The 27,544-nt window shown below is 41.3% G+C and overlaps 1 protein-coding gene and 1 non-coding gene across 3 annotated transcripts; both read right to left on the bottom strand.

Annotated features, from left to right (window-relative positions):
- Positions 1-1,418: 1,418 nt before the first annotated feature.
- nabp1a (nucleic acid binding protein 1a) lies at positions 1,419-23,598 on the bottom strand. 2 transcript variants are annotated; one of them, XM_071340132.1, is made up of 7 exons: positions 22,576-23,598; positions 22,452-22,502; positions 22,115-22,253; positions 21,541-21,612; positions 18,794-18,875; positions 7,219-7,282; positions 1,419-2,447 (listed from the first exon to the last, which is right to left on the bottom strand). In XM_071340132.1, the coding sequence occupies exons 1-7, from the start codon at positions 22,667-22,669 to the stop codon at positions 2,245-2,247; spliced, it is 705 nt and encodes a 234-aa protein (XP_071196233.1). In that variant the 5' UTR covers positions 22,670-23,598; the 3' UTR covers positions 1,419-2,244. The 2 variants fall into 2 exon arrangements, with proteins under 2 accessions (XP_071196233.1, XP_071196234.1); XM_071340133.1 differs by lacking the exon at positions 22,452-22,502.
- A 568-nt stretch (positions 23,599-24,166) lies between these two features.
- trnas-cga (transfer RNA serine (anticodon CGA)) lies at positions 24,167-24,248 on the bottom strand. The gene has a single exon. It is a non-coding gene; the product is annotated as a tRNA-Ser (tRNA).
- Positions 24,249-27,544: the final 3,296 nt, after the last annotated feature.

Here is a 27,544-nt window from a genome sequence, read left to right as displayed (position 1 = left end):
ATCTGGGTCTGGGAAACCAGCCCTATTTTGGAATATCAAAGAGTAGATAACTATTTTTTTTATTGTTAATTAATATCCAGAATAGCCTTAAGCTATTTTTCTTTTGCGCAACGTGACACAGTGCCTATCAGTTAGTGCAGGGGAAATTCTCACAGGCCAAAGCCTTCCCAGGCTGTGGTCAGTGGTGCTTTGTGAAACACAGGATGAAGCCATGTGTGTTTAGTCTCTTGCAATGCGTGGTTACAAAATAAGTTTCAAAACAGACCACTGGGCTAAAATAAGGAAAGTACCAATTGTCATCATACTGCATCTTTTCTCACAACATTAACTAACCATATTCAAATGGGCCAAAATAACTGTCATATGGACTGGTCTCTAAATGACATTTGTCTAGATCTCTGAATGAGCTTCTGTTATTGTGGCTAGAAGCAAACATACTTATGGGTTAACACATTTGGAATGCATTTTTAGATATCTGCTTATAAAATTACTTGAACATCATATGTAGGCCTTCCGAAGGCTTCGTCTAGTTCAGACTATTGCCAAAACTGCACTATGAAACAATTTGAGGTCAGTCCAACTGGACTTGGGAAATAAATAAGATTGCAAAGTATGGATTAAAAACTTTGATCATAACAATCTAATTGAAGGGTACAATATGGCACAGAGGACTACCAAAAAAGCACTACTTTTTTTAGCAGCAGCCTAAATGATTAAGTAAGGCACGTGTCATAACTCATTCCACACAGGGCCGAGTGTCTGCGGTTTTTGCTCTTGCCTTGTACTTGATCAATTAAAGTCGCTGATTAGTAAGGCACTCCTCTCACCTTGTTGACGAGGTCTTAACAAAAACCAGCAGACTCTTGGCCCTTCATGGAATGAGTTTCCTGCGCAAGGCATGCCAAGAACTTGAGTGGATGGACACCGGAGAGCACTGTATAATGGTAGTATATAAATAAACACCACGTGATGACAGATCTTCAAAATGTCTCTCTACTTGAGGGCAGTTGGGTGATCCCTGGAGCTTATTCAATAGGTTTCAACATTTTAAGTGTTTCAGATAGATGACATATAGGGACAGTTTCCCAGACACAGATTAAGCCTAGCCCTGGACTAAAATACTTTAAAATGAGAATCTCCATCGAGTATCATTTTTTGTCCTGGACTACGTTTAACCTGTCTGGGAAACCGGCCCACAGGGTAGACATGCAACAAGGTACATATTTCCTCCTACTGAATAAGCCTCGGGACTATCGATTAAAGTTAAGGATATTAGCCTTATGGCTAGTTTTGACATATCAGAAACGCTGTTCTCCCGTCTGTCATTCATTGGAAATGTGTTCATGTGATAAAACAGATTAAATGTATTACTCAGTCTTGATTAAAGTTGTTTGACAGAATGAGGAACATAGCTAGAGTTAAATGTGACAATATTATTTATTGCACTCATTAGCTACTTCACCATCTGGATCTCAGAGATGAAATAGAAATCAAAATGGCAGTAAAATATATTTGGGTGAACCTCTTAAGTGTTCCCACCTAACAAACGTATTGTTCATAACTGGGCAGCAAATAAACTAGTCCTCATGAAAACTGTAGCTATTCAACTAAATCTAATCGACCTACCGTTAAAAATCAAACTATCACCTTTCTTTTCAGTCACTTTTGATATGTTTTGGTTGAGAAGGGAGTAGATCCTTCCAAGGGGGGGTTTGTTAGTTAATTCTGTCCAAAAAGTTGTTTCGCCTACGTAAGGCTTTCCCCATCAGCAGTAATCAGTTCCTTAATCAAATTAGTGATGCATTCACTTTGACTTAAAGAGAAGAAAGTGCATCTAGTGGTCAAGTAGGGTGTATAGTTTCAGCCAACAAGATAGGCGAGAGAGGCACAGGGAGGGTTGTCAATAACATTGGCACAAAATTGGCAATTATGGTGGTGGAAGGGGGTATACATACTTTATGTCCAGAGCTTTGCAAGTCCTGCTACTGTGTTCATGTTTAGGTCACAATTATTCAGTGAGGTGCTTTATGCAACTGATGGCATAACCAACAAACATTAGCTCAACTAGAGAAAGACAACGTCAACTAGGTTAACCAGTATAAGCTGCAGATCAGAAACTAGTATTTTTCAGTGATGTTGCAAATGCCAGGTCTGGCTTGTTCAAAAGGTAGATGGAAGGGAGAGAGTGAGGAGGAGGAGGGGGGGGGTTAAGAGGCCAGGGGAAAGTTTTCCCTAATGCCAGTTTCATCTCTTGGCACGCCGGGGGTCCCTGCCATTGCTAATAGTGACCGAAGGCTTGGGGGCACTGGGAGGTCCCACAGCGGACATTGGAGGAGCTGCGCTGCCAGGGGAACGGCCGTTAGTCCGCCCCACACCCCCAAAGACAGGATCACGAGGAGTGGAGGGAGAACTGTTGTTGTTGACAAATGGTATCATGGCACCGTTACCTGTGGGAAGAGAAGGGAATGGGCAAAAATGCTGAGAACAGCATTCATGATCAACTGTGTATATCACATAGGAGGGGAAAACATGTGTCAGAGTCCATTTATCAAATTAAATATAGCAGACTAACGCTTTCTTAATCCTTTGAATGGACATGGCATAGAGATGAGCATCATAACTTGACATGAAAGCAGCAGGCCAGAAAGGCCGCCCGCCATGGACCAAACATACAAAATGCACGAGTCCACTATGCTTAGATAACAGTAGCACCAACTTAATAAAGATATGCGAGACAGCCATTCAGAAACCCAAACTAACAATTCCAGTTAAACATGGACATACACTATATAGAGGAATTAGACTGGAGCAGTGTAAACGTGTTCTCTGGAGTGATGAATCACACTTCACCATCTGGCAGTCCACGATGAATCTGGGTTTGGCGGATGTCAGGAGAACGCTAACTGCCCGAATGCATAGCGCCAACTGCAAAGTCTGCTGGATGAGGAATAAAGGTCTGGGGCTGTTTTTTTTTTTTTTTTTTAAATGGTTCGGGCTAGACGCCTTAGTTTCAGTGAAGAGAAATCTTAATGCTACAGCATACAATTACATTCTAGATGATTCTGTTCTTCCAACTTTGTGGCAACAGTTTAGGGAAGGCCCTTTCCTGTTTCAGCATGACATTGCCCCTGTGCATAAATTGCGGTCCATACAGAAATGGTTTGTCGAGATGTGTGTGTGGAAGAACTTGACTGGCCTGCACAGAGACCTGACCTCAACGAACACCTTTGGGATGAATTGGAACGCAGACTGAGCCAGGCCTAATTACCCAACATCAGTGCCCGACCTCACTAACGCTCATGGCTGAATGGAAGCAAGTCCCCGCAACAATAACGCAACATCCATCAGAAAACCTTCCCAGAAGAGTGGAGGATGTTAAAGTAGCATAGGGGGTAACCAACTCAATATTAAATGCCCATGATTTTGGACTGAGATGTTCGATGAGCAGGTGTCCACATACTTTGTCATATAGTGCACATGCAACTGCTAAAGCATTGGAAACACTAGAGTAAATGAGGGATACAAAGTAGGTTGAAATCAGGTGCTTCCACACAGGTGTGGTTTGAGTTATTTAAGCAATTAACATCCCATCATGCTTAGGGCCTGCGGGGGAGGCTATTATTTTCCAGAGTCTGACTCCAGCAGATAACTTCACACAACACAGACATTGTAAGACATAGGAAATGAGACAAGATATCGAATGGTGCGAGAGAGGATGGTGCATTACCGCCACCAACAGCACAGATGATGAAATTACATTTAGAATTAGAAGCTAGGTCAGGGGTAGGCATCCCTGCTCCTGGAGTGCCGAAGATAATGCAAGATTTTGTTACAACTAGGCACCACACCTGACCAACTGAGCTAATTGTTCAGGTCAGTGATTGCCTAAATTCAACCCACCTGGTTTTCTAGGTTGGTTAAATCTGAAACTTTAAGTACCAGAGTTGCCTACCCCTGAAAGTCATACTTGCGAGCGTCCCGCGTTGTACTAGCTAGCTGCACAAGCAACAGTGGTTAACATAACGCCCTGGACCAGAGCTAGTGTGCGTAACACACCAACGCCTAGGAACAAAGTTAATGGCCGTGTTGGAGAGCATCAAAATCGTGATGCATCAAGGGTAAATTGTGACTGACTGAACTAGAAATAGTATTGAGTAGTTATTTAGGATGCAAGGTGATTTCTAGAGCAGACAGTCGACTGACTCAGTCGATAACAAAAGTGTACAGGTTGCGCACGCACATAGCATTTGAAATGCAAAAATACCATGCGAGACGCAAGTAAATTAGTATTTTAAGTTAGCAGACCACAAGGAGTCAGTGTGCATAATCTGCAGCTGGATAAGCTAACATATGGGATTGTTTTAAGATGGTCATGCCAAGAAGCATTAAGCTTAAACATTTTTATTGACTTTAGTGTTTCTGCTATTAGCCCATAGAAATGCTTTGAATAACAGATTCACTACATGGAACAGATAGTCCCCCCCAAGTAAAAAAAAAATTATAATAAGTTTGTTCTGAAGTGTTTGTCCTATATAGGAGAAATAAAAGATCAGCAAACGTATTTTTTTTTTTACGTACACATGTATTTAATCCCTTATTCTAGGCACTAAACTATCTCCACCTTCAGACAAGTGCTGTGACACTTGTGGGGTTCGTAGTGCAACACCATCATGTTCGTGAGAGTCTCATCTTTCCACAGAGGGGTCATAATAGTTTGTAGGCCACTCTGTTCTGATGCTTTAGACATTTGTGAGAAGATTTTTGGGATGTTTTATGGTCTGACCAACACAGCTCTAACTCTGCCACCTTTCACCGCAGATACAGAAGGGCGATATTAACAGATGCAGTGGATTGAGACAGCCCATGCAAAAAAAACATCTCCTGTATAGACAGATTTTGATGGGGATGTTATCATTATGTTAATTATATTTCCACAGGGCCACAGAAATTGTAGGAGAAAGGTTAAGACACGGTTGGTTCCCTATATTTTGGCAGTTACTTGTAGGTGGCCTAATTTGGCACTAGCAAAAATAAGTTCAAAATCAAGTATGACCATGTACATTGACATGCCTAACCCATTAGATCAGAGGATTTGATGGGTATAAGCAACACAAAATGCTTAAACTCAAAGAAAACATCCTCACTGTCAACTGTTTATTTTCAGCAAACGTAACGTGTAAATATTTGTATGAACATAAGATTCAACAACTGAGACAAACTGAACAAGTTCCACAGACATGTGACTAACAGAAATGGAATAATGTGTCCCTGAACAAAGGGGGGGGTCAAAATCAAAAGTCAGTATCTGGTGAGGCCACCAGCTGCATTAAGTACTGCACCAGATTTGCCAGTTCTTGCTATGAGATGTTACCCCACTCTTCCACCAAGGCACCTGCAAGTTCCCGGACATTTCTGGGGGTAATGGCCCTAGCCCTCACCCTCCGATCCAACAGGTCCCAGATGTGCTCATGGGATTGAGATCCGGGCTCCTCGCTGGCTATGGCAGAACACTGACATTCCTGTCTTGCAGGAAGTCACGCACAGAATGAGCAGTATGGCTGGTGGCATTGTCATGCTGGAGGGTCAGGATGAGCCTGCAGGGAGGGAGGATGTCTTCCCTGTAACGCACAGTGTTGAGATTGCCTGCAATGAAAAGCTCAGTCCGATGATGCTGTGACACACTGCCCCAGACCATGAAGGACCATTCACCTCCAAATCAATCCCGCTCCAGAGTACAGGCCTCGGTGTAATGCTCATTCCTTTGACGATAAATGCAAATCCGACCATCCCCACTGGTGAGACAAAACCACGACTCGTCAGTGAAGAGCACTTTTTGCCAGTCCTGTCTGGTCCAGCGACGGTGGGTTTGTGCCCATAGGCGACGTTGTTGCCGGTGATGTCTGGTGTGGACCTGCCTTACAACAGACCTACAAGCCCTCAGTCCAGCTTCTCTCAGACTGAGCACCGATGGAGGGATTGTGCGTTCCTGGTGTATCTCGGGCAGTTGTTGCCATCCTGTGCCTGTCACACAGGTGTGATGTTCGGATGTACCGATTCTGTGCAGGTGTTAAACGTGGTCTGCCACTGCGAGTACGATCAGCTGTCCGTCCTGTCTCCCAGTAGCGCTGTCTTAGGCGTCTCACAGTAGGGCCATTGCAATTTATTGCCCTGGCCACATCTGCAGTCCTCATGCCTCCTTGCAGCATGCCTAAGGCACGTTCACGCAGATGAGCAGGGACCCTGGGCATCTTTCTTTTGGTGTTTTTCAGAGTCAGTAGAAAGTCCTATTTAGTGTCCTAAACGTTCATAACTGTGACCTTAATTGCCTACTGTCTGTAAACTGTTAGTGTCTTAACGACCGTTCCACAGGTGCACGTTCATTAATTGTTTATGGTTCATTGAACAAGCATGGAAACAGTGTTTAAACCCTTTACAATGAAGATCTGTGAAGTTATTTGGATTTTTACAAATTATCTTTGAAAGACAGGGTCCTAAAAAAGAGATGTTTCTTTTTTTTGCTGAGTTTAGAACTAATCTAGTTAATATTTTTTACATTCATTTTATGGAATGAATACATGTTTCTGAACAATGCATCAGGCTTCTTTGTTGACAATATACCAGAGAACAGTGCCCCCGCCTTCACCTGCTCACGTGGTGGGCCGTCACCTGGTTTACTCTGTACACACAAAGGCAGCAAAAACATGTGAAAGTGACAATTTAAAGCAACCCCTATCCCTCATAACATTTTCTGGTTGACTGGACGAAGCAGAACGCATCCCCACAAACAGAGAAAATAGAGCAGCGTAACATTTCTCACCTCGTAGGTCAATGATTCCGCTGCGCCGTGCAAAGCGGAATAGAAACGGCCATTCTCCACAGTTGTCAAAGCAGGTTCTACTTTAAATAGCACAACGCGAATGCTTCTGCCCCAGTTGTGTGTACAAAGGCTCTATCTAATCAAACAGAACTAATAATTCCCCCTGATAGGTTAGGTGGACTTAGTTTCTCCCATATTGCTTATACCCATCAAATACTTTCAGATCTACACTGGGGGTAGGGGATGTTTCTGGACTGGACCTGGACCTCAACTAGTCTGGAAATCTAGACTGATTTCAGTTGTTATACGCCAATATGAACAAATTTGTGAAATTAAACAGTGTGATTCATTGTGGATTTTCTGACTAGATCAACTGCCCCACCACCCCAATTATCACTTACCTGACTGAGCAGGTGTACCTGAATTCTGATTAGGCGGAGAATTCCCCCTCTGATCCGATTTGCCCTGCAAGAGGAGACGTGGTGAGGGCATTAGAAAACACTATAAAAAAGTCCATTAAGCATCACTTCACACCATTCAATATTTTGGGGATAACTAACCCACTAACCTCATTAAAAGACTCTAAAAACACTTTACACATGTAGAGTCTAAGACACAGATGGGCAATTCCTGTTCTCTGAAACTTGAATTAGATTTTTGTTTGTGCTTTCAAATGAACATTGATTTAGGTGTGTAAACTGAGCATTTACTTTTCTAGAGAGTGTCTGCCGTTGATGTTGCTCTTGCTTTTCAATTAGCATCTGATTTACAGTGACTAGAAAGTATTCACACCCCTTTACTTTTCCCACATTTTTTGGTGTTACAAAGTGGGATTAAAATGGATTTGTCAACGATCTACACTAAATACAAATGTCAAAGTGGAAGGAAAATTCTAACATTTGGCATAACAAATAAAACACCCATATATCTTGATTAGATAAGTATTAAACGTCTGAGTCAATACATGTTAGAGTCACCTTTGGCAGCGTTTACAGCTGCAAGTGGGAGGGTTAGATCAGCTTTAATATTGCAGCTTCCAACAATGTAATTGTCTGCATTATTTCCAATCCCCCATATCTTTTTTTTGTAAATACACAGTGCAGTCGGAAAGTATTCAGACCCCTTGAAGTTTTCCACATTTTGTTACGCTACAACCTTATTCTAAAATGTATTAAATTGTTTATATCCCCTAATCAATCTACACACAATACCCCATAATGACAAAGCAAAAACAACAATATTCAGACCCATTACTCTGTACTTTGTTTAAGAACCTAAGGCAGCAATTACAGCCTCAAGTCTTCTTGGGTATGACGCTACATGCTAGGCACACCTGTATTTGGGGAGTTACTCCCATTCTTCTCTACAGATCCTCTCAAGCTCTGGCAGGTTGCTGGCAGGGCTGGCACCCTGCTATTTTCCGGTTCCTCCAGATGTTCGATTGGGTTCAAGTCCGGGCTCTGGCTGGGCCACTCAATGACATTCAGAGACTTGTCCCGAAGTCACTCCTGCATTGTCTTGGCTGTGTACTTAGGGTCGTTGATCTGTTCGAAGGTGAACCATTTCCCCAGTCTGAGGTCCTGAGCGCACTGGAGCAGGTTTTCATCAAGGATCTCTGCATTTTGCTCCGAACATCTTTCCCTTGATCCTGACTAGTCTCCCAGTCCCTGAAAAACCTCCCCACAGCATGATGCTGCCAGGTTTCCTTTTACTGGAGAGTGGCTTCCGTCTGGCCACTAACATAAAAGGCGTGATTGGTGGAGTGCTGCAGAGATGGTTGACCTTCTGGAAGGTTCTCCTATCTCCACAGAGGAACTCTGGAGCGCTGTCTGACCATCAGATTCATGGTCACCTCCCTGACCAAGGTCCTTCTCCCCCAATTGCTCAGTTAAGCCGGGCAGCCAGCTCTAGGAAGAGTCCTTGTGGTTCCAAACTTCTTCCATTTAAGAATTATGGAGGCCACTGTGTTCTTGGGGACCTTCACTGGTGAAGAATTTTTTTGGTACCCTTCCCCAGATCTATGCTTCGACAATACTGTCTCAGAGCTCTACGGACAACTCCTTTGACCTCATGGCTTGGTTTTTACTCTGACATGCACTGTCAACTGTGGGACCTTATATAGACATGTGTGCCTTTCCAAATCAGGTCCAATCAACTGAATTTCCCCACAGGTGGACTCCAATCATCAAGGATAATCAATGGTAACTGGATGCACCTGAGCTCAATTTCAAATCACATCACAAAGGGTCTGAATACTTATGTAAATAAGGTATGTTGTTTATTGAATACATTTGCAAAAAAACTGTTTTTGCTTTGTCATTATGGGGTATTGTGTGTAGAATGAGGAAAAAAAACAAATACATACATTTTAGAATAAAGCTGTAACCTACCAAAATGTGGAAAAAGTCAAGGGGTACTTTCCAAATGCACTGTATGTATACATTTTTTTTTATTTGTTCCATCTTTGAGAGAAAGAGAAAGACCATAATATAATATCGCAGTTTAGTTGCAATTTTGCAGTGTGCAAAGTTTCAGATTGATCCAGTATCATTGCAATACTGGACAATATTTTGTATCAAGTCTGCCCAAATGTGCCAAATTGGTCAATTGATACATTTTCAAGTACATACCTATAGAGAACATAGAAAAATGACATGGTAATACAAAATTAAAGTTTACACTCCCGGGAATGTCATACATGAGGGATCATTAGCTTACACACTCCCAGGAATGTCATACATGATGGATCATTTGCTTACACAATAACTTTCACACATCTAGATAGCCGGGCGGGGTGGGTGTGGACCCAGAGACAGCAGAGGTTCAAACTGTAGAACCCAGTTCCTACATTTGAATATAAAAATAGATCAAACCAAACTACGCTACATGTTATCTCTGGGACCCTCAGGATGACAAATCAGAGCAAGATTACAGAATGTAAGAACATTATTTACCTTCAGAGGTGAATGTATCAAACCAGTTGCCGTGATAAGTTTGTTTCACTCTCAAACAATAGCATGGTATTCTTTCACTGTAATAGGTACTGTAAATTGGACATTGCAGTTAGATTAACACGAATTTAAGCTTTCTGCCCATATAAGACATGTCTATGTCCTGGAAAGTTTGCTGTTACTTACAACTGTCATGCTAATCACATTAGCTCCACCGTCCCAGTATACGGACACCGATCCCGTGGAGGTTAATCATTTCTGCCCTCCGAATTCATATTCATTATATAAATAGGCCCGTTTAATTTTATCTAGCTTGCTTTTCCAAGTAAAATGTAATATTTTTTGCTCATACAGTGGGGAGAACAAGTATTTGATAACCTGAAAAATCGGCAGTGTTTCCTACTTACAAAGCATGTAGAGGTCTGTCATTTCTATCATAGGTACACTTCAACTGTGAGAGACGGAATCTAAAACAAAAATCCAGAAAATCACATTGTATGATTTTTAAGTAATTAATTTGCATTTTATTGCATGACATAAGTATTTGATACATCATAAAAGCAGAACATAATATTTGGTACAGAACCCTTTGTTTGCAATTACAGAGATCATACGTTTCCTGTAGTTCTTGACCAGGTTTGCACACACTGCAGCAGGGATTTTGGTCCACTCCTCCATACAGACCTTCTCCGGATGCTTCAGGTTTCGGGGCTGTCGCTGGGCAATACGGACTTTCAGCTCCCTCCAAAGATTTTCTATTGGGTTCAGGTCTGGAGACTGGCTAGGCCACTCCAGGACCTTGAGATGCTTCTTACGGAGCCACTCCTTAGTTGCCCTGGCTGTGTGTTTCGGGTCGTTGTCATGCTGGAAGACCCAGCCACGACCCATCTTCAATGCTCTTACTGAGGGAAGGAGGTTGTTGGCCAAGATCTCGCGATACATGGCCCCATCCATCCTCCCCTCAATACGGTGCAGTCGTCCTGTCCCCTTTGCAGAAAAGCATCCCCAAAGAATGATGTTTCCACATCCATGCTTCACGGTTGGGATGGTGTTCTTGGGGTTGTACTCATCCTTCTTCTTCCTCCAAACACGGCGAGTGGAGTTTAGACCAAAAAGCTCTATTTCTGTCTCATCAGACCACATGACCTTCTCCCATTCCTCCTCTGGATCATCCAGATGGTCATTGGCAAACTTCAGACGGGCCTGGACATGCGCTGGCTTGAGCAGGGGGACCTTGCGTGCGCTGCAGGATTTTAATCCATGACTGCGTAGTGTGTTACTAATGGTTTTCTTTGAGACTGTGGTCCCAGCTCTCTTCAGGTCATTGACCAGGTCCTGCCGTGTATTTCTGGGCTGATCCCTCACCTTCCTCATGATCATTGATGCCCCACGAGGTGAGATCTTGCATGGAGCCCCAGACCGAGGGGGATTGACCGTCATCTTGAACTTCCATTTTCTAATAATTGCGCCAACAGTTGTTGCCTTCTCACCAAGCTGCTTGCCTATTGTCCTGTAGCCCATCCCAGCCTTGTGCAGGTCTACAATTTTATCCCTGATGTCCTTACACAGCTCTCTGGTCTTGACCATTGTGGAGAGGTTGGAGTCTGTTTGATTGAGTGTGTGGACAGGTGTCTTTTATACAGGTAACGAGTTCAAACAGGTGCAGTTAATACAGGTAATGAGTGGAGAACAGGAGGGCTTCTTAAAGAAAAACTAACAGGTCTGTGAGAGCCAGAATTCTTACTGGTTGGTAGGCGATCAAATACTTATGTCATGCAATAAAATGCAAATTAATTACTTAAAAATCATACAATGTGATTTTCTGGATTTTTGTTTTAGATTCCGTCTTTCACATTTTAGGTGTACCTATGATAAAAATGACAGACCTCTACATGCTTTGTAAGTAGGAAAACCTGCAAAATCGGCAGTGTATCAAATACTTGTTCTCCCCACTGTATAATAAAAATAGATTGCTAGGTGTAGGCAAGGCCATAAAGCAAATAGGTCAACTGGGATATGACTGAGTTATTCAGGGTGATCTTAACACAAATAGACAGGCATTTTCCTGTCTATGGTAGCAAGATCTTATCCATTTTTATTAACTTTATTAGAATGTGTTTTAGTGAGATGATTTCCCGAAAAATATATTCACATCACCGTCAGACCCTTTTATTGGTAAACTACACAGTAATGTAAAAGTATTTTTTTTGTGATCCAATACGTAATATAGTACAGTATATAGGCATGAATGATCAGCTCCTGAAGGAAATTGCAGAATGGAGCAAAGTTCTGTACCCATTCTTCAATGTGAATAAATTAAGACGGAAACAAAATACAACAATTGATAAAGAAATAACCTACAGTATATAAAAAGTATCTATATCATCTATGTGGCTGTGGAGGGATCCAAATTGTGGATTTAAAAGAAAACATGAATCAGCGTACAAGTCCTGGATTTATAGTCCCTTGATATTGCTGGATCTGATTTTAAATCGCTAACATTTAGATGGCCATAAATGGATATGCCGATAGTGGACAATCTTGTTTTACACCTCTTGACAATTTAAAACTTTCTGAGAAGTAGCCATTCTTCACCATTTTACATCTAGGGTTACTATACATAACTTTAACACATTGTATAAGAGATTCTCCAAAACTATAATATGCGAGGCATTTATTTACATTTACATTTACATTTAAGTCATTTAGCAGACGCTCTTATCCAGAGCGACTTACAAATTGGAAAGTTCATACATATTCATTCTGGTCCCCCCGTGGGGAATGAACCCACAACCCTGGCGTTGCAAGCGCCATGCTCTACCAACTGAGCCACACGGGACCATTTATATATAAATCCCTGTTGTACTTTATCAAAAATCTTTTCAAGTCAGCTAGTGTTCTATTGTTTCCAGTACTTGTCTTATTTCCAATGTACCGTCCATGTAAAAAAAAAATTTTTTTTTTTTTTTTTAAATAGTCTGATTAGGATGAATAATATCCAACAATACTATGCGCTATGCATTTTGCATCACAACACTGAAGTGTAAGGGGCCTTCATTTTTTGGGGGGGGACTGGATCTTTATAATTTACCACTTGGGTCCTGTTTCAGTAATAATGAAATCAGACGTTGTTGAGTATCTGATAATCTACCAATTTTATAGAAGTGGTGAAAACAAGCTAATAAAAAAGGTCCTCATAGTGTATCAAAAAAGGTTTGGTATACCTCAACTGGTATGCCATCCAGCCCTGGAGTTACTGCACTTAAAGGCTTTAATTGCGTCAAGAAATTCCTCCTCTAATTCAGCCTCCATGAGTCTCTGCGCAGCTGTTCATTTTACATTATTAATAGGAAAAAAATCCATACAATCAGCTTCGGTTAGAGGAGACAAACAAAAACATACGATTTTAAAGTACTTTGCTTCCGCTTTCAAAATATAGTTTGTGAATCATGGGTGACTAATTTGTAACAAGTTTCAGTAAATTATTTTTGGTAACACTTCTAAATTGAAGATAAAAAAAATAAATAATTGGGCACATTTTCCCCCATATTTCCATCCAGTTCACTATTTCTTATAACATTACTCTTTAAATAAGCTCCTCCATTTATTTTTCTCCAACTTATTCTGAGCCTCTATGGTACAGTTTGCATTGCCATCTGTACTGTTAGTCCTATTTCCTTTGTTAATATGGACTTTTGACCTGAATTGTTTTTGTTTTAGAAATGTTACGGAGCTGTGAGGGGAACGGCACCTCCGTACCTTCAGGCTCTGATCAGGCCCTACACCCAAACAAGGGCACTGCGTTCATCCACCTCTGACCTGCTCGCCTCCCTACCTCTGAGGAAGTACAGTTCCCGCTCAGCCCAGTCAAAACTGTTCGCTGCTCTGGCACCCCAATGGTGGAACAAACTCCCTCACGACGCCAGGTCAGCGGAGTCAATCACCACCTTCCGGAGACACCTGAAACCCCACCTCTTTAAGGAATACCTAGGAGAGGATAAAGTAATCCTTCTAACCCCCCCCCCCCCCTTAAAAGAGTTAGATGCACTATTGTAAAGTGGTTGTTCCACTGGATATCATAAGGTGAATGCACCAATTTGTAAGTCGCTCTGGATAAGAGCGTCTGCTAAATGACTTAAATGTAAATGAGTACTGAATTGCATGGCCTCTAAAGGCACATTTAAAATGGTCCCATACAATATGGGGATCTGCTGTACCTATGTTACTTCAGAAAGAGTCAGTTAAATTATTCTGTCCTAGCTAAAACAAATTAACATTCAATAGGCTTTGATAAAAATGTCCAATATCCTCGCCCACGTGGAAATTCTGAGAGAATAATGTATACGCCAATTATGTGATGGTCCGACCGCATTCTGTCCCCTATCAACACTAACTTTTGGTGCCAGCGAGAACACATAAGAAAGAAGTCAAGACGACTAGCTTGATTGAGCCTCCACCATTTAGATCTCACTAGGTCAGGATATTTAAGCCTCCAGTTCTAATGCATCTATATTAATGATCTCCTTAAGTGCATGAGGGTTAAAGTTGGTAGTGTGATTTCCTTTACAGTCCATTGAGGTATTTAAAACCGTATTATAAATCGCCCACCATAATGATACATCTTGTATTGCTTGTAGGTTTGATATACATTATAATTATTTATTTTCAAACAAGCATGGATCATTATTTGGACCATATAAATAAATGAGCCAAATCTGTTTATGATCCAATAAAACATTTAAAATAATCCATCTACTTTGCGGATCCGTTTGGACAATTTGCACATTGGGATCAAAATTGTTAATTAATATCGTCACCCCTTCTGAGTGTCTTTGCCTATGGGAGAATAATTTTGCTGCCGCCCCGCACCCAATTCTGTTTATCATAATATACACTTGTAAACTTACTGTTAAAAAGTACCATAATGATTGAGTGTCCATATAGTTGTACCATGATATTTGCATTGCTACTATGTAAACATCCAATTGTCCACCCGCTAAAACCTTCCCCCATCCCAAGTTGGGTTGTCATCCAAGTAAACACATAACAGAAGCAGATCAACCGCCAAAAGCATTTCCAACGCCCTCACCTCAATTGTATTATATACAGTTTAAACACAAACACATTTTTTAAATCTTGCGCATCTTAATTTCCAGAATTAACAAATAAATGTGAGCAGTTCATGCAAAGGTTTGTTACCTATAACCAGGATGGCGATCAAAATGTACATTTTTGGCAAGCAATTATTTTTGAAAATTGTGATTCATCCTATATCGTCCCTAACTTCATTACCCCATAGCAACAGATGTGGGATAAACAAACACCCTTCCCCCACAAACACAACAAGCTCAGATGTACAGTTGTGCCATCCAAGTCAAGAAAGGACTTGATGTGCAAATACATAGTTGTAGCTGTATGAAAAGGCATGCAACATTGAGCAAGAATGGGAAGATTTGATTAACCAATGTCAAGTCCTAGCTGTTCGAGATCAGGTACTCCCCCTTCCCCTGAAACACGCACACACACAGGTCCCCCATTGTGAACATTTCCCCAAGCGTCGCTGAGCAGTCAGACCATAGATTATTTTGTGCCACCAGGGCACTGAGAAAATAGTTTAATATTATGCTCTCCCATCCAGAGGCTTTGAGGCGCCAACTCTGCCAGGCAGGCTCAGAATCTTGAGAGGGCGGTGCTGCTTTAGTGGATGTCTGACTGCATTTATCTTTTCATCTTGGCTGGGTATAGGCTACTTGCAGTAGGCCTATAAAACAGATAAGGACTTCTCCTGAGAGTATGGGTCGCTCAGGTGTGTGTCTAGGGTATAGAGTTGGGGACCGTTCCACCATGATAGGACAATAAATTAACGACTTATAATTTAAAAAAATGTATATCCCATATCTGCACAAAATTGAAAGCTCTCAACTCCTGCTCATAGACACACATGGGCTCTGACATTTGCAACCATTTCTTTTTCACTCCACTTTTCCCAAACACAAAAATACACACCCCACCTTACAACCGACAAACTGTGCCTTATGTCCTCTGTTTTATTCCTACCATGTTGATTCCTACCTAATTTCAGGCTTGAATACTTGTGTTCCAGTTCCTTATATTTGAAGATTAATTTTTTCAATAATTATCCTTTCTTCTAATGCTGTCTTATCTATTTATAAATACTATAAGAAGAAAGTTGAATACTAATTATTTTACAACATTGAATGTTGAATGGTATAGTGTAGTTTATTTCTTTATCAATTGTTGCATTTTATTGTTTCCCCCCGCAAAAAATATTACAATCCCTACCATGGATAGTATTGGGTGATCTATTATTCGACAACTCTGGGAATTTTGTAATATTTAGAATATTACAAATAGTCCTGGTGTCTCGGCACAATTCGTTATCAATATACAGTTTATCGACAACGAGAGCTACACATTTCCCTTTTAATCTATTCACCTTGAAGAGTGGGTACAGACCTTGGCACTGTTCTGCAATTTCCTTTGGGAACTGGACCATTCATGCAGGAAGGATTATACCCAGGCTTTTAACCATTATTTTATCTTTAAGGAATGCAAAAAAATGGCAACGATTGGGCGCTCATACAGTGGGGCAAAAAAGTATTTAGTCAGCCAATTGCGCAAGTTCTCCCACTTAAAAAGATGAGGCCTGTAATTTATCATAGGTACACTTCAACTATGACAGACAAAATGAGAAAAAAAAATCCAGAAAATCACATTGTAGGATTTTTAATGAATTTATTTGCAAATTATGGTGGAAAATAAGTATTTGGTCAATATTTTTTTTTATCTCAATACTTTGTTATATACCCTTTGTTGGCAATGACAGAGGTCAAACGTTTTCTGTAAGTCTTCACAAGGTTCACACACTGTTGCTGGTATTTTGGCCCATTCCTCCATGCAGATCTCCTCTAGAGCAGTGATGTTTTGGGGCTGTTGCTGGGCAACACGGACTTTCAACTCCCTCCAAAGATTTTCTATGGGGTTGAGATCTGGAGACTGGCTAGGCCACTCCAGGACCTTGAAATGCTTCTTACGAAGCCACTCCTTCATTGCCCGGGCGGTGTGTTTGGGATCATTGTCATGCTGAAAGACCCAGCCACGTTTCATCTTCAATGCCCTTGCTGATGGAAGGAGGTTTTCACTCAAAATCTCACGATACATGGCCCCATTCATTCTTTCCTTTACACGGATCAGTCGTCCTGGTCCCTTTGCAGAAAAACAGCCCCAAATCATGATGTTTCCACCCCCATGCTTCACAGTAGGTATGGTGTTCTTTGGATGCAACTCAGCATTCTTTGTCCTCCAAACACGACGAGTTGAGTTTACCAAAAAGTTCTATTTTGGTTTCATCTGACCATATGACATTCTCCCAATCTTCTTCTGGATCATCCAAATGCTCTCTAGCAAACTTCAGATGGGCCTGCACATGTACTGGCTTAAGCAGGGGGACACGTCTGGCACTGCAGGATTTGAGTCCCTAGCGGCGTAGTGTGTTACTGATGGTAGGCTTCGTTACTTTGGTCCCAGCTCTCTGCAGGTCATTCACTAGGTCCCCCCGTGTGGTTCTGGGATTTTTGATCGAGGGATCGAGGGAGATTATCAGTGGTCTTGTAAGTCTTCCATTTCCTAATAATTGCTCCCACAGTTGATTTCGTCAAACCAAGCTGCTTACCTATTGCAGATTCAGTCTTCCCAGACTGGTGCAAGTCTACAATTTTGTTTCTGGTGTCCTTTGACAGCTCTTTGGTCTTGGCCATAGTGGAGTTTGGAGTGTGACTGTTTGAGGTTGTGGACAGGTGTCTTTTATACTGATAACAAGTTCAAACAGGTGCCATTAATACAGGTAACGAGTGGAGGACAGAGGAGCCTCTTAAAGAAGAAGTTACAGGTCTGTGAGAGCCAGAAATCTTGCTTGTTTGTAGGTGACCAAATACTTATTTTCCACCATAATTTGCAAATAAATTCATAAAAAAATCCTACAATGTGATTTTCTGGATTTTCTTCTCATTTTGTCTGTCATAGTTGAAGTGTACGTATGATGAAAATTACAGGCCTCTCTCATCTTTTTAAGTGGGAGAACTTGCACAATTGGTGGCTGACTAAATACTTTCTTGCCCCACTGTATCTCGAAGTTTGATTTTGTCAACAGTATCACCTGAGATCTGAAGTGCTGTAAGAAATAATTTCACAAGAATTTCAGGATCTTCAACATATTTCTTTGATATCATTAAGTACCAGATTCTCTCAGAAACGTGTTCTCCTTTTGAGTTACTTAAAGTCTGTTTCAATCGTATAGACTTTCTGGGTAAATCTCTTAGAACTTTGCACACCAGGATTGTACAATATTAGCACATTATTTAAATAATTTTTCATGCTCTTTCAGGTTGGTTGTTGATCATTGCTAGACAGCCCCGAGCACAATCCATTCAGGGAAAAATGTTTGAGGTCAATCTGTTTTCCATTGGTTTTCTATGGCAAGCCCATTTTAATATAAATATGCTTGCAGTTCCTATAGCTTCCACTAGATGTCAACAGTCTTTAGAAATTGGTTGATGTTTTTCTTTTGAGAATGAAGAAGTAGCCATTTCCTTTCTGGGTGTATAGCGAAGTGGACTGTTTTTGTTGGGGCGCGTAACCTAAAGCTCGCTCCACTTTCATTTTATCCGCTATTGAACGCAGTTCATCCTGTCTTAAATTTTAGCGATTATTTCCGGTTTAAAATACCTAAAGTTGGATTAGGAAAGTTGTTTGAAACTTTTTATTTATTTTTTATTTCACGCTCTGCAATTTCACCGGATGTTGTGAAATCGATCCCGCTAACGGGATTTGATCTATAAGAAGTTAATTAACCAACCCTCTTGAGCAATCTGAGGTGGGCTACCGTTAGCCTGGTCACATAGCTGTTTGTGCTGGATAGCCAACATGTTTAGCAATAACAATGCCCATAAGAGTTGGCAAGACAGAACAAATAGATCTGGGACCAGGGTAGGGTAGAAGTACTTACAGTCTTGTTCTGCTGGTTCTGGGCTAGCAGATCTGCGTTGGGCTCACTGAAGTTAGGCACTTCGGAATACACCATGCAAAACCTATGGGAGGGAATACATTTAGTGTGAATGTTAGGAACATTAACCCTGTGTTTTAATACTGCATGCATGTCATTGATATTTAAAAGTAACCCAGCACATTCAAGTGATGTTGCATGCATCAACTTGTACCGAAAAGCATTAAAACAATGTAATGTAGCCAGCTTGAAACTATACTGAAGAAATACAAAAAGCAACATGCAACAATTTCAACGATTTTACTGAGTAACAGCTTATATAAGGAACAGTCATTTTAAATAAATTCATTATGCACCAATATATGGACTTCACATGACTGGGCAGAGGAGCAGCCATGGGTGGGCATAGGCCTAACCACTGGGGAGCCAGGCCCGACAAAGGGCTTCATTACAGACAGAAATACTCCTCAGTTTCATCAGCTGTCCAGTCTCATGACAATCCCGCAGGTGAAGAAGCCAGATGTGGAGGTCCTGGGCTTGCGTGGATACACGTGGTCTGCGGTGTGAGGCCGGTTGGATGTACTGCCAGATCCTCTAAAACCACGTTGGAGGCGGCTTATGTTAGAGAAATGAACATTCAAGTCTCTGGCAACAGCTCTGGTGGACATTCCTGCAGTCATCATGCCAATTGCACGCTCCCTCAACTTGAGACATGTGGCATTGTGTGACAAAACCACACATTTTATAGAGGCCTTTTATTGTCCCAGCACAAGGTGCACCTGTGTAATGATCATGCAGTTTATTCAGCTTCTTGATATACCACACCTGTCAGGTGGATTGATTATCGTGGCAAAGGAGAAATGCTCACTAACAGGGATGTTAACTCATTTTTGCACAAAATTGGGGAGAAATAAGCTTTTTGTGCGTATAGAAAACTGGGAGTCTTATTTCAGCTCCTGAAACATGGGACCATCACTTTACATGTTGCGTTTATATTTTTGTTCAGTATACATTACACCTGAATTTCAAAGCAGGGTTGGGCGATGTCAACCTTTGTCCTATCATGATTATGTACCCATAAAACATTGATATACGATGCTATCGCCCCGATTGGCCACTCACAAATGTATTTATTTTTTTGTTGGAAAAAAATAACTCCTAAAACGAAGGGTGGGCTATAGCGTGAAACCTAATGCAACTGGACGAATCATGACATAAGTCAATGTGGTTGAAAGCATGGGCAGTGCAGGCAATAGCACATCTTTTCTAATGTTCCCTGCTGGTGGAGGAGCAGAACAGTTGTGTCTGTGTGGCTTGCACATGATGGAGCAGTGACTGATGATGAACGGGCTGTCTTACCGTAGTGAGCTAGGTTTTAGGCCTACATCATGGCCTGGATAGAAGCAGTCTACAGTCTTCAGAACTGGATAATAATTGCTTTATTTGCCTCAAAATAGAAGAATAAATGTTGTTTATTCCATCTCTCAAAGCAGTGCTTGAGAATAGCCTATGCCTAGGCTTAGGTTACAGACTTTCATTCTTGTTATTTTTGAAAGCCACAACGACTTTAGGAGAACACCGATAGGCTAGAATACTTGGGAAATAAGCTCATGTTCATAACTTAAACTGGTCTTAAAGCTTTTATGATAGGCCTAATTGGAGGATAGGTAATTGGCCAATTTGGTTTTCAACCTTGCATGGGGGAATTTTCCCAGCCCGCATGGATAATTTATTTCATAATAACGGTTAAACTTCAATAAAATGGTCATTAGCTTTTTCTATAGGCTATTGATATTGTTTGTGCTCGTTATTAATCCTACCTTAAGGCTTTCAAATAATTCATTGATCGGGAGAAAGCCATGCATAAAACGATGAAGCGTAGAATTCAGTCATATTCATAGCCTATCGAATGGAGAGAGAATGGAACATAGGCTATGTTTTTTTTAAACAAATAGTTAAAGAGTGCGTTATAAAACTGGACATTTTGTGCTGATTTGGTGGAATTCTCTGTTATTTCAGGATTACATTCCTCTTACATTCTATTCTGTAGGCTATACAACAATTATTGAAATGGGCTGTAGCATATAGGAATAGGCATACTCAGAATGTCACTTGTCTGCTGCCCTGCAAGACAAAAATGTACTGCGTGGCGCCACTCAAATACGCTAAACCATCTTGTCACATCACGATGTCGTCAACGTCGACCATGGCTGTCAATTATTGTCGATAAACGATGCTATCGTACTATCGCCAAACCTATTTCAAAGCAATATAACCTTCTGTATTCCTAAACTAAATGCGATTCCTGTTGCTCAACTATTGTAGATAGATGTAAGAACAGACATGTTTTGTTTGATAGAACAAGACATGTTTACAATACAATACCGGAGGGGCAGTGGGGTTGCACATTAGTACTTTTTTCAGGCAACATTTTTGAAAAACAAGCACTCTTATTGGACAAGTTCAGATACTTTTTTTTCTTTCATCAAATTTCAGGCCTGTTGAATGCTACCCATACCATGATATCAGTGTTGTTATTTTCTGCTTTTCTTGGTATGAGACTACTACACTACCACTTTTTCAACATGAGTCATCAATACTACCCTAACCAGAGTTTTTTTGGGGAAAACAGTCTCACTTTGTGTTCTCTGCTTTTATGCATCTTTAAATCATAAAGAGTGCGTCAAGTGGCCAGTTGAATTCTCGTGAAATACAGGAAGTTTCTGGTGGTATAAATAGACTCTACTCACTCTCCGATCTTCTGCAGGTCTCCACCTCTTCCAGTGTACAGGGTCAGGCAGCCCTTCCACATGGATGCGTAGCTGCAGAGATGGAGGAAAGTCAAGATACTGTATCTAGCTAACAAAGTACTGGGGTTGGGACCAGTTCGATTTCTATTAACTTCATAATTTTAATTATATTCCAGAGGGGAAAACAGCTCATGGGTTTTCATGAGCATCGTTTTTTGACTAACACATTTTGCTATACTTCTATTCACTTTTCTAAGATTCTTGTCATAACAGAATCAATGGTAAGCCTGTGCAGGTGCTCAGGGGAGTGTATGCTCCATATACTAACTGCTCATATCAGTCAAGGCCTGTCATGCAGTGTTTCTCATCTCCAATCCTCAGGTCCTGCCAAAGTTGCATTTCTGTTCTAGTCCAGTAAAAGCACACCTGATTAAACATATCAAATAGCTTAATGAGTAGTTAAATGGGATGTTATTGTGCTTGGCTAGAACAAAATGTACACCCATGGGGGTAGCCAATGCCAGAGATGAGAATCATTGCAGTAAGCCCAATGGGTGTGGGTGGGGGTCAATACCCTCTGGTCAGCCGGATAATGTCCCCAGGCTGAATGAGGCTGCCCAGCTCGTCCCAGACAGAGATGGCGATGCTTCCGCTCTTGTCCGCTACCTTGCAGGAACGCACCTCATGGCCATCCTTCGTCTTGGTTACCCGTCCTAACATATTATAACAGAATAAAAGCAAGTGAAGTTATCCCTTTAGAAATGCAATGCAATAAACATAGCTCTTCTACATAGCCTTTGTGATGGGTGACCTAGTCCTCATGGCTGTAATATGGCACCCTGTCAGAACATGACACGTCCAAAGCAAAAACAAACAAAAATACAGGTAATTGTATGCCATTTTATACTCACGATTACATGTTTGCACTAAGTTGCACAATCGACTCAATTGTTCCTCTGGCCCTTTAAGAAAACGGTAACGAATCTAGGTTGACATGACACGAGAAACACGACATTGTTATCTCCACCAACTTACCTATTTCCAAAACAATGAATACGATATTTAAATTTTTCGATCCAGGCTTCACGTCTTTTATCAAAAACAGACCTTCGTTTATGGCGTTCGACATCTTTAGGATGCAGTTGGGAAAGTGACACGCTAGCAAGCTGTCTAGGAAGCTATGCAATCGGTAGCAGCATTCGGTCGGTAGCTAGCAGCAAACTAGCCAGCTAACGTTCGTTTTCAACATAAAGGGATTGTCATAACTTGTTAGCGGTCTATACAAAGTTATTTGAAAAAGTTTTTTTTGCCACAACCTGAAACAAAGGAGATGTGGGGTTCCCGATGTATAAAGCTGGCCTCAAAGGATAACAAGCTAACGTTACTTTTGCTTTTCAATGGATGGACTACTGTAACTGCTTTACTCCATTTTCTACCAAGCTATTCTCTTAAGGTTACTGTACTTCCTGCTAGAACAAACAATAGTTAAACGTTAAAAAAAGCACTACATAAAAGCTAGCCAACTACATTAAACGATATGCTTGCTGTGCTAAGTATTAATCTAAAACACCAGTTTATGGTGAATAAAAAAATCTGAACGCCAAAAAAAAATTAACGCCTGACAATTCAGTTCTCTTTCCTCATCTGGTGCTAACTAGCTACAGCAGTAACGTTAGCCTGAACATTCTCACAATGGTGAGTTTACACAAGACTACGCAAGACGTGTGCTTTACTTGAACTAGCTAGCTACTTACATAGCGAACAAGACTGATGTTGGCTCAATTATAAAGTATAGCTAACGTTAACACTAATTTCTAGTCTGATGGAGGAAGTAGCACTAGCTAACGTTAGCTGTCCAACTTCAGCTTTGTTACAACACAAACTCGTACGTGTCTATGTTGCTAATACATGGCCGCTATATATAATTATTTGATAAACGTAAATTCAAGTGTTGCTAGAAATTAGACTTGAATTATGGCTAAAGAAAATTATCGGCGAGCTTAAATCTAGACAACTGTGGCACGCTTCCCCTGCTCTTCAAACAATGCCCCCCAAACTACGTCAACGTGTTTCGCCGGTCGAATAAATACACCCGACCATTCCATTTCACTGGCTAGAAAGGGGTGCACGGGAGGGTATTTTTTCTTCCGTTTCAAAACCACAAATAATCACTGACTATACCCCCTCTCCCGATTTATTTTAAACCCTTTGTCTAATTTCTTCTAAATCACAAAACGGACGAATTATTAGTTTTGGCTGATCTAGCAGTGCAGAATTTGGTGCATATCAATACCATATTGACTTTTGCAATACTCTATCTTTAAAGATGTATTCAGACGGCCACGCGACAAAAGATAACTTGTGAGGTTTAATTTACAGTGCTGGTCACATTGTATCACATTGTACAGTAGTGTTATCAAGTGTGCTGTGCACTTATGCTATAATGTTAAATTATATCTATATCCAATATACCATGTAGTTCATATATTTTTTCTTGGTTATGATACTGTTGTGTATGTTCGGTATGCCAAATGACGGCATTTACTCTTAAATATATATTTTCGATTTGGGTAAACTACATCTCAAAATGAAATAAATTAGCAACAGTCAAATCTCTACAAAAATTCGTCACGAACAGGATTCGAACCTGTGCGGGGAAACCCCATTGGATTTCGAGTCCAACGCCTTAACCTCTCGGCCACCGTGACTTGATAAAAAGAGTAAGAGAAATAGGACTATTTAAAGTTATTTAAACTCTTTGCTATAACGTTCTATGCTCGTCGTATACTTTGTGATAACGTTCTACGATCTCGAACCAGGTGAGTTTAATAACAAAACCATTTGGATGTATTTTTGCACAACTATTAATTCGCGTTCAATTGCTTTTGTATGATTGCCTAGCAGCAGAATGTGCTTACCTAACCAGAAGACCCGACTTTGAATTGCATTGAATTCTACCTCGGGCAAAAATTTGCGTTTTGATCAGGAAAGTTTCCTCTGACGACCTCTACAAGCCAGAATGTTTCTGAAAATGATATACTTTTTGCACGTAGGAATGTGAGAATATATCCACAGGAAATGATAAATATACTGGAAAAAAATATAAACGCTACGTGCAACAATTTCAAAGATTTTGCAGTGTTACAGTTCATATAAGGAAATCTGTCAACTGAAATAAATTCCTTAGGCCCTAATCTATGGATTTCGCATGATTGGGCAGGAGCGTAGCCATGGGTGGGCCTGGGAGTGCATAGGCCCACCCACTTGGGAGACTGGCCCAACCCACTGGGGAGCAAGGCCAAGCCAATCAGAATTAGTTTTTCCCAACAAAAGTGCTTCATTACAGACAAAACTGCACATTTTAGAGTGGCCTTTTATTGTCCCCAGTACAAGGTGCACCTGTGTAATGATCATGTTGTTTAATCAGCTTCTTGATATACTACCACACTTGTCAGGTGGATGGATTATCTTGAGCACTAACAGGGATTTAAACAAATTTGTGCACAAAAATAGAGCGAAATATGCTTTTTGTGCGTATGGAAAAATTCAGGGATCTTTTATTTAAGCTCATGAAACCTGGGACCAGCACTTTTCATTTTGCATTTATATTTTGTAAGGTGTACATCAACTTTTCAAAGTGCTGGTAGTGCGTTCAGATTTTTACCATACCAGCCGCTGTCTGTCCAATTGAAATGTGCTAACCTTAGAGCCATACCACAAAGCAATCCGCTTTTTCTTTAACCATAGAGTCCACATGAAACTTGAGTTTGTTTAATGTTTTATTTCATTAGTAGGCTAAACTTTCCATAGTCACCTACCTTTTGTGAAGTCTGCAAGACAAAAATAGAGAGAGTTTTATTAAGAAAACAAAACACTAGGGGGAGACAAATACCAACTACTCTGGTATCCTCCAACTGATGTCTTCCAATTACTGTTTGGCATGCATGGAACAAACATGAGATGTGAAGTTTGATCTTTCTGAATGAGATAATCAATCTAATTTTCTTAATAATGAATGTCACAGCATAAATATATGTTTTTTAGTATGTATGCAATGTTAAATGGATAGTTTGGGATTTTGGCAATGAAGCCCTTTATCTGCTTCCCCAGAGTTAGATTAACTTGTGGATAAAATTATGTATCTGCGTCCAGGGGCGTCATGCACCTCAAAAATCTGAGGGGGCACAAAGTACGTGAGGATTGCTGGGAAGTTGTCTGGAGTGGTGCTAGGCCCCCCCATCCTAAAGATGGAGAATTTAGCATTAAAAAAAAAACTGAAACACCGTTTTCCTGCAGTCTAGAGCCAAAATGATTATACTGAAATCTTTTTTTACCCCCTTTTTCATGATTATGATCTTGTCTCATCGTTGCAACTCCACAACGGGCTCGGGAGAGGTAAAGGTCGAGTAATGCGTCCTCCGAAACATGAACCTCACTTCTTAACACCCGCTTGCTTAACCAATGTTGTCGGACGAAACACTGTTCAACTGATGACCAATGTCAGCCTGCAGGTGCCCAGCCCACCACAAGGAGTCGCTAGAGCGCGATGAGCCAACTAAAGCCCCCCCCCGGCCAAAACCTCCCCTAAGCCAGATGACGCTGGGCCAATTGTGCGCCGCCATATGGGACTCCCGGTCACGGCTGGTTGTGACATAGCCTGGGATCGAACCCCAGGCTGTAGTGATGATGCAACACTGTGATCCAGTGCCTTAGACCGCTGCGCCAATCAGGAGGCCCTCATTATGCTTAATTCATTGTTTAAAAAATAGGTATATTTTTCTGCATATTAGTCCTGAGTGAAAACGACCTATAGTTTTTTCCCTCCTGACTTAATTCACTTCCTCTACATAAGCTGGTTTTATCATATTGGATTTTTCACGGTTTGACGAGACTACTGCCTAATCGGGTCAGCCTGTCTTCATACCCTATTCACCCACCCAATACTGGCCTCTGTTCCGTTTCAGAGCAATATCGTGGCGTGACCTACCGATATACAGACCCCCGTTTAGCTAGACGGAGCGTTTTATCCGCAGGATTTATTTTGCAGTTGAACCCCGCAAAATCGGGTCAGCGTTCTTCCGCGCCCTATCGATTCACCCGTTCAGTCCCCCTCTTCTCAACAGGGGCGGTAGCCGTGAATATGCCACCCAAGCAGACCCCTTTCTAATTTTCCTTTTTAAAGGGCGGTATTTGTGGACTTTCTAACTACTTATTGATCTGTTTTGACCGTATGGGTAGGCAGCAGCAGCAGCCCCACACCGGGCCAGGCAGCTCAGCTCGAGAGCGCAAACAGCCGCACCAGTCGGGCCACACAAGGTCCCCAGATGAATGGTCCGGTGAGAGGGGCAGTCCGAATCACACACCCAACACAAGTCTCCCACTCAGGTTGATTGGGCTGTGTTTATGCACATCCCAAAACAGGTCCTGAGACAGTCGAGCTCGGCCAAGCAGAATCAGACGGAACAACTCCTCCCAATCAACCCAGACACGTGGGTCCGTTTGAACGGTCCGACCAGAGCATGTGCAAGCCCCCTCCGCTAAATACCCGACACCAGCAAGGTTCACAGCCCCTACTCACCTAGTCCCTACACATGCACACATAAATGTACATTTAACAACCCCCAAAATCACACATGCATGCAATTCATTGAATTCAAAAGCTCTTAGCGTTTACTGGGTTTTTAGGAATTTTAAAGAGAGACCTACGTGACACCCTTCTCGCTGAGACAGGATCTCTGAAGCAATTTACACAAACATTTAACTATGTAAGTCCAAGCTTACCTTCTTATAGTTGGGTGGCCACCTGTTTGCAAGATTGTCCAGAGAAACTGTCACCAGCCTGGAACGCCACTCTCCGAGGTCCCTTGATTTCCTGGCAAAGCTCGCCAAATATGTCGTGGAGAATTGTTTCAGAAATATAACACTCTTACAAGAACTTGTGAATTCAATATAGACTTTAATACAAAGTAGCAAAAATGAGCCCTTCCATGGAATGACCCTATCA

The sequence above is a fragment of the Salvelinus alpinus genome, chromosome 14 (genome assembly GCF_045679555.1).
Source record: "Salvelinus alpinus chromosome 14, SLU_Salpinus.1, whole genome shotgun sequence".
Classification (NCBI taxonomy): domain Eukaryota; kingdom Metazoa; phylum Chordata; class Actinopteri; order Salmoniformes; family Salmonidae; genus Salvelinus; species Salvelinus alpinus.
The sequence above is the reverse complement of the archived record's forward strand: the minus strand, read 5'-3'. Positions and strand labels throughout refer to the sequence as shown.

Excerpts from the sequence above, each read along its gene's own strand:
- nabp1a (XM_071340132.1), bottom strand. The coding sequence starts at position 22,669 with ATGTCGAACGCCATAAACGAAGGTCTGTTTTTGATAAAAGACGTGAAG. Across the intron at positions 7,283-18,793 it reads AGAACCAGCAGAACAAGACT|GGCAAATCGGATCAGAGGGG; the intron begins GTAAGTACTTCT and ends CTCCTCTTGCAG. Across the intron at positions 2,448-7,218 it reads AGGTACACCTGCTCAGTCAG|GTAACGGTGCCATGATACCA; the intron begins GTAAGTGATAAT and ends CTCTTCCCACAG.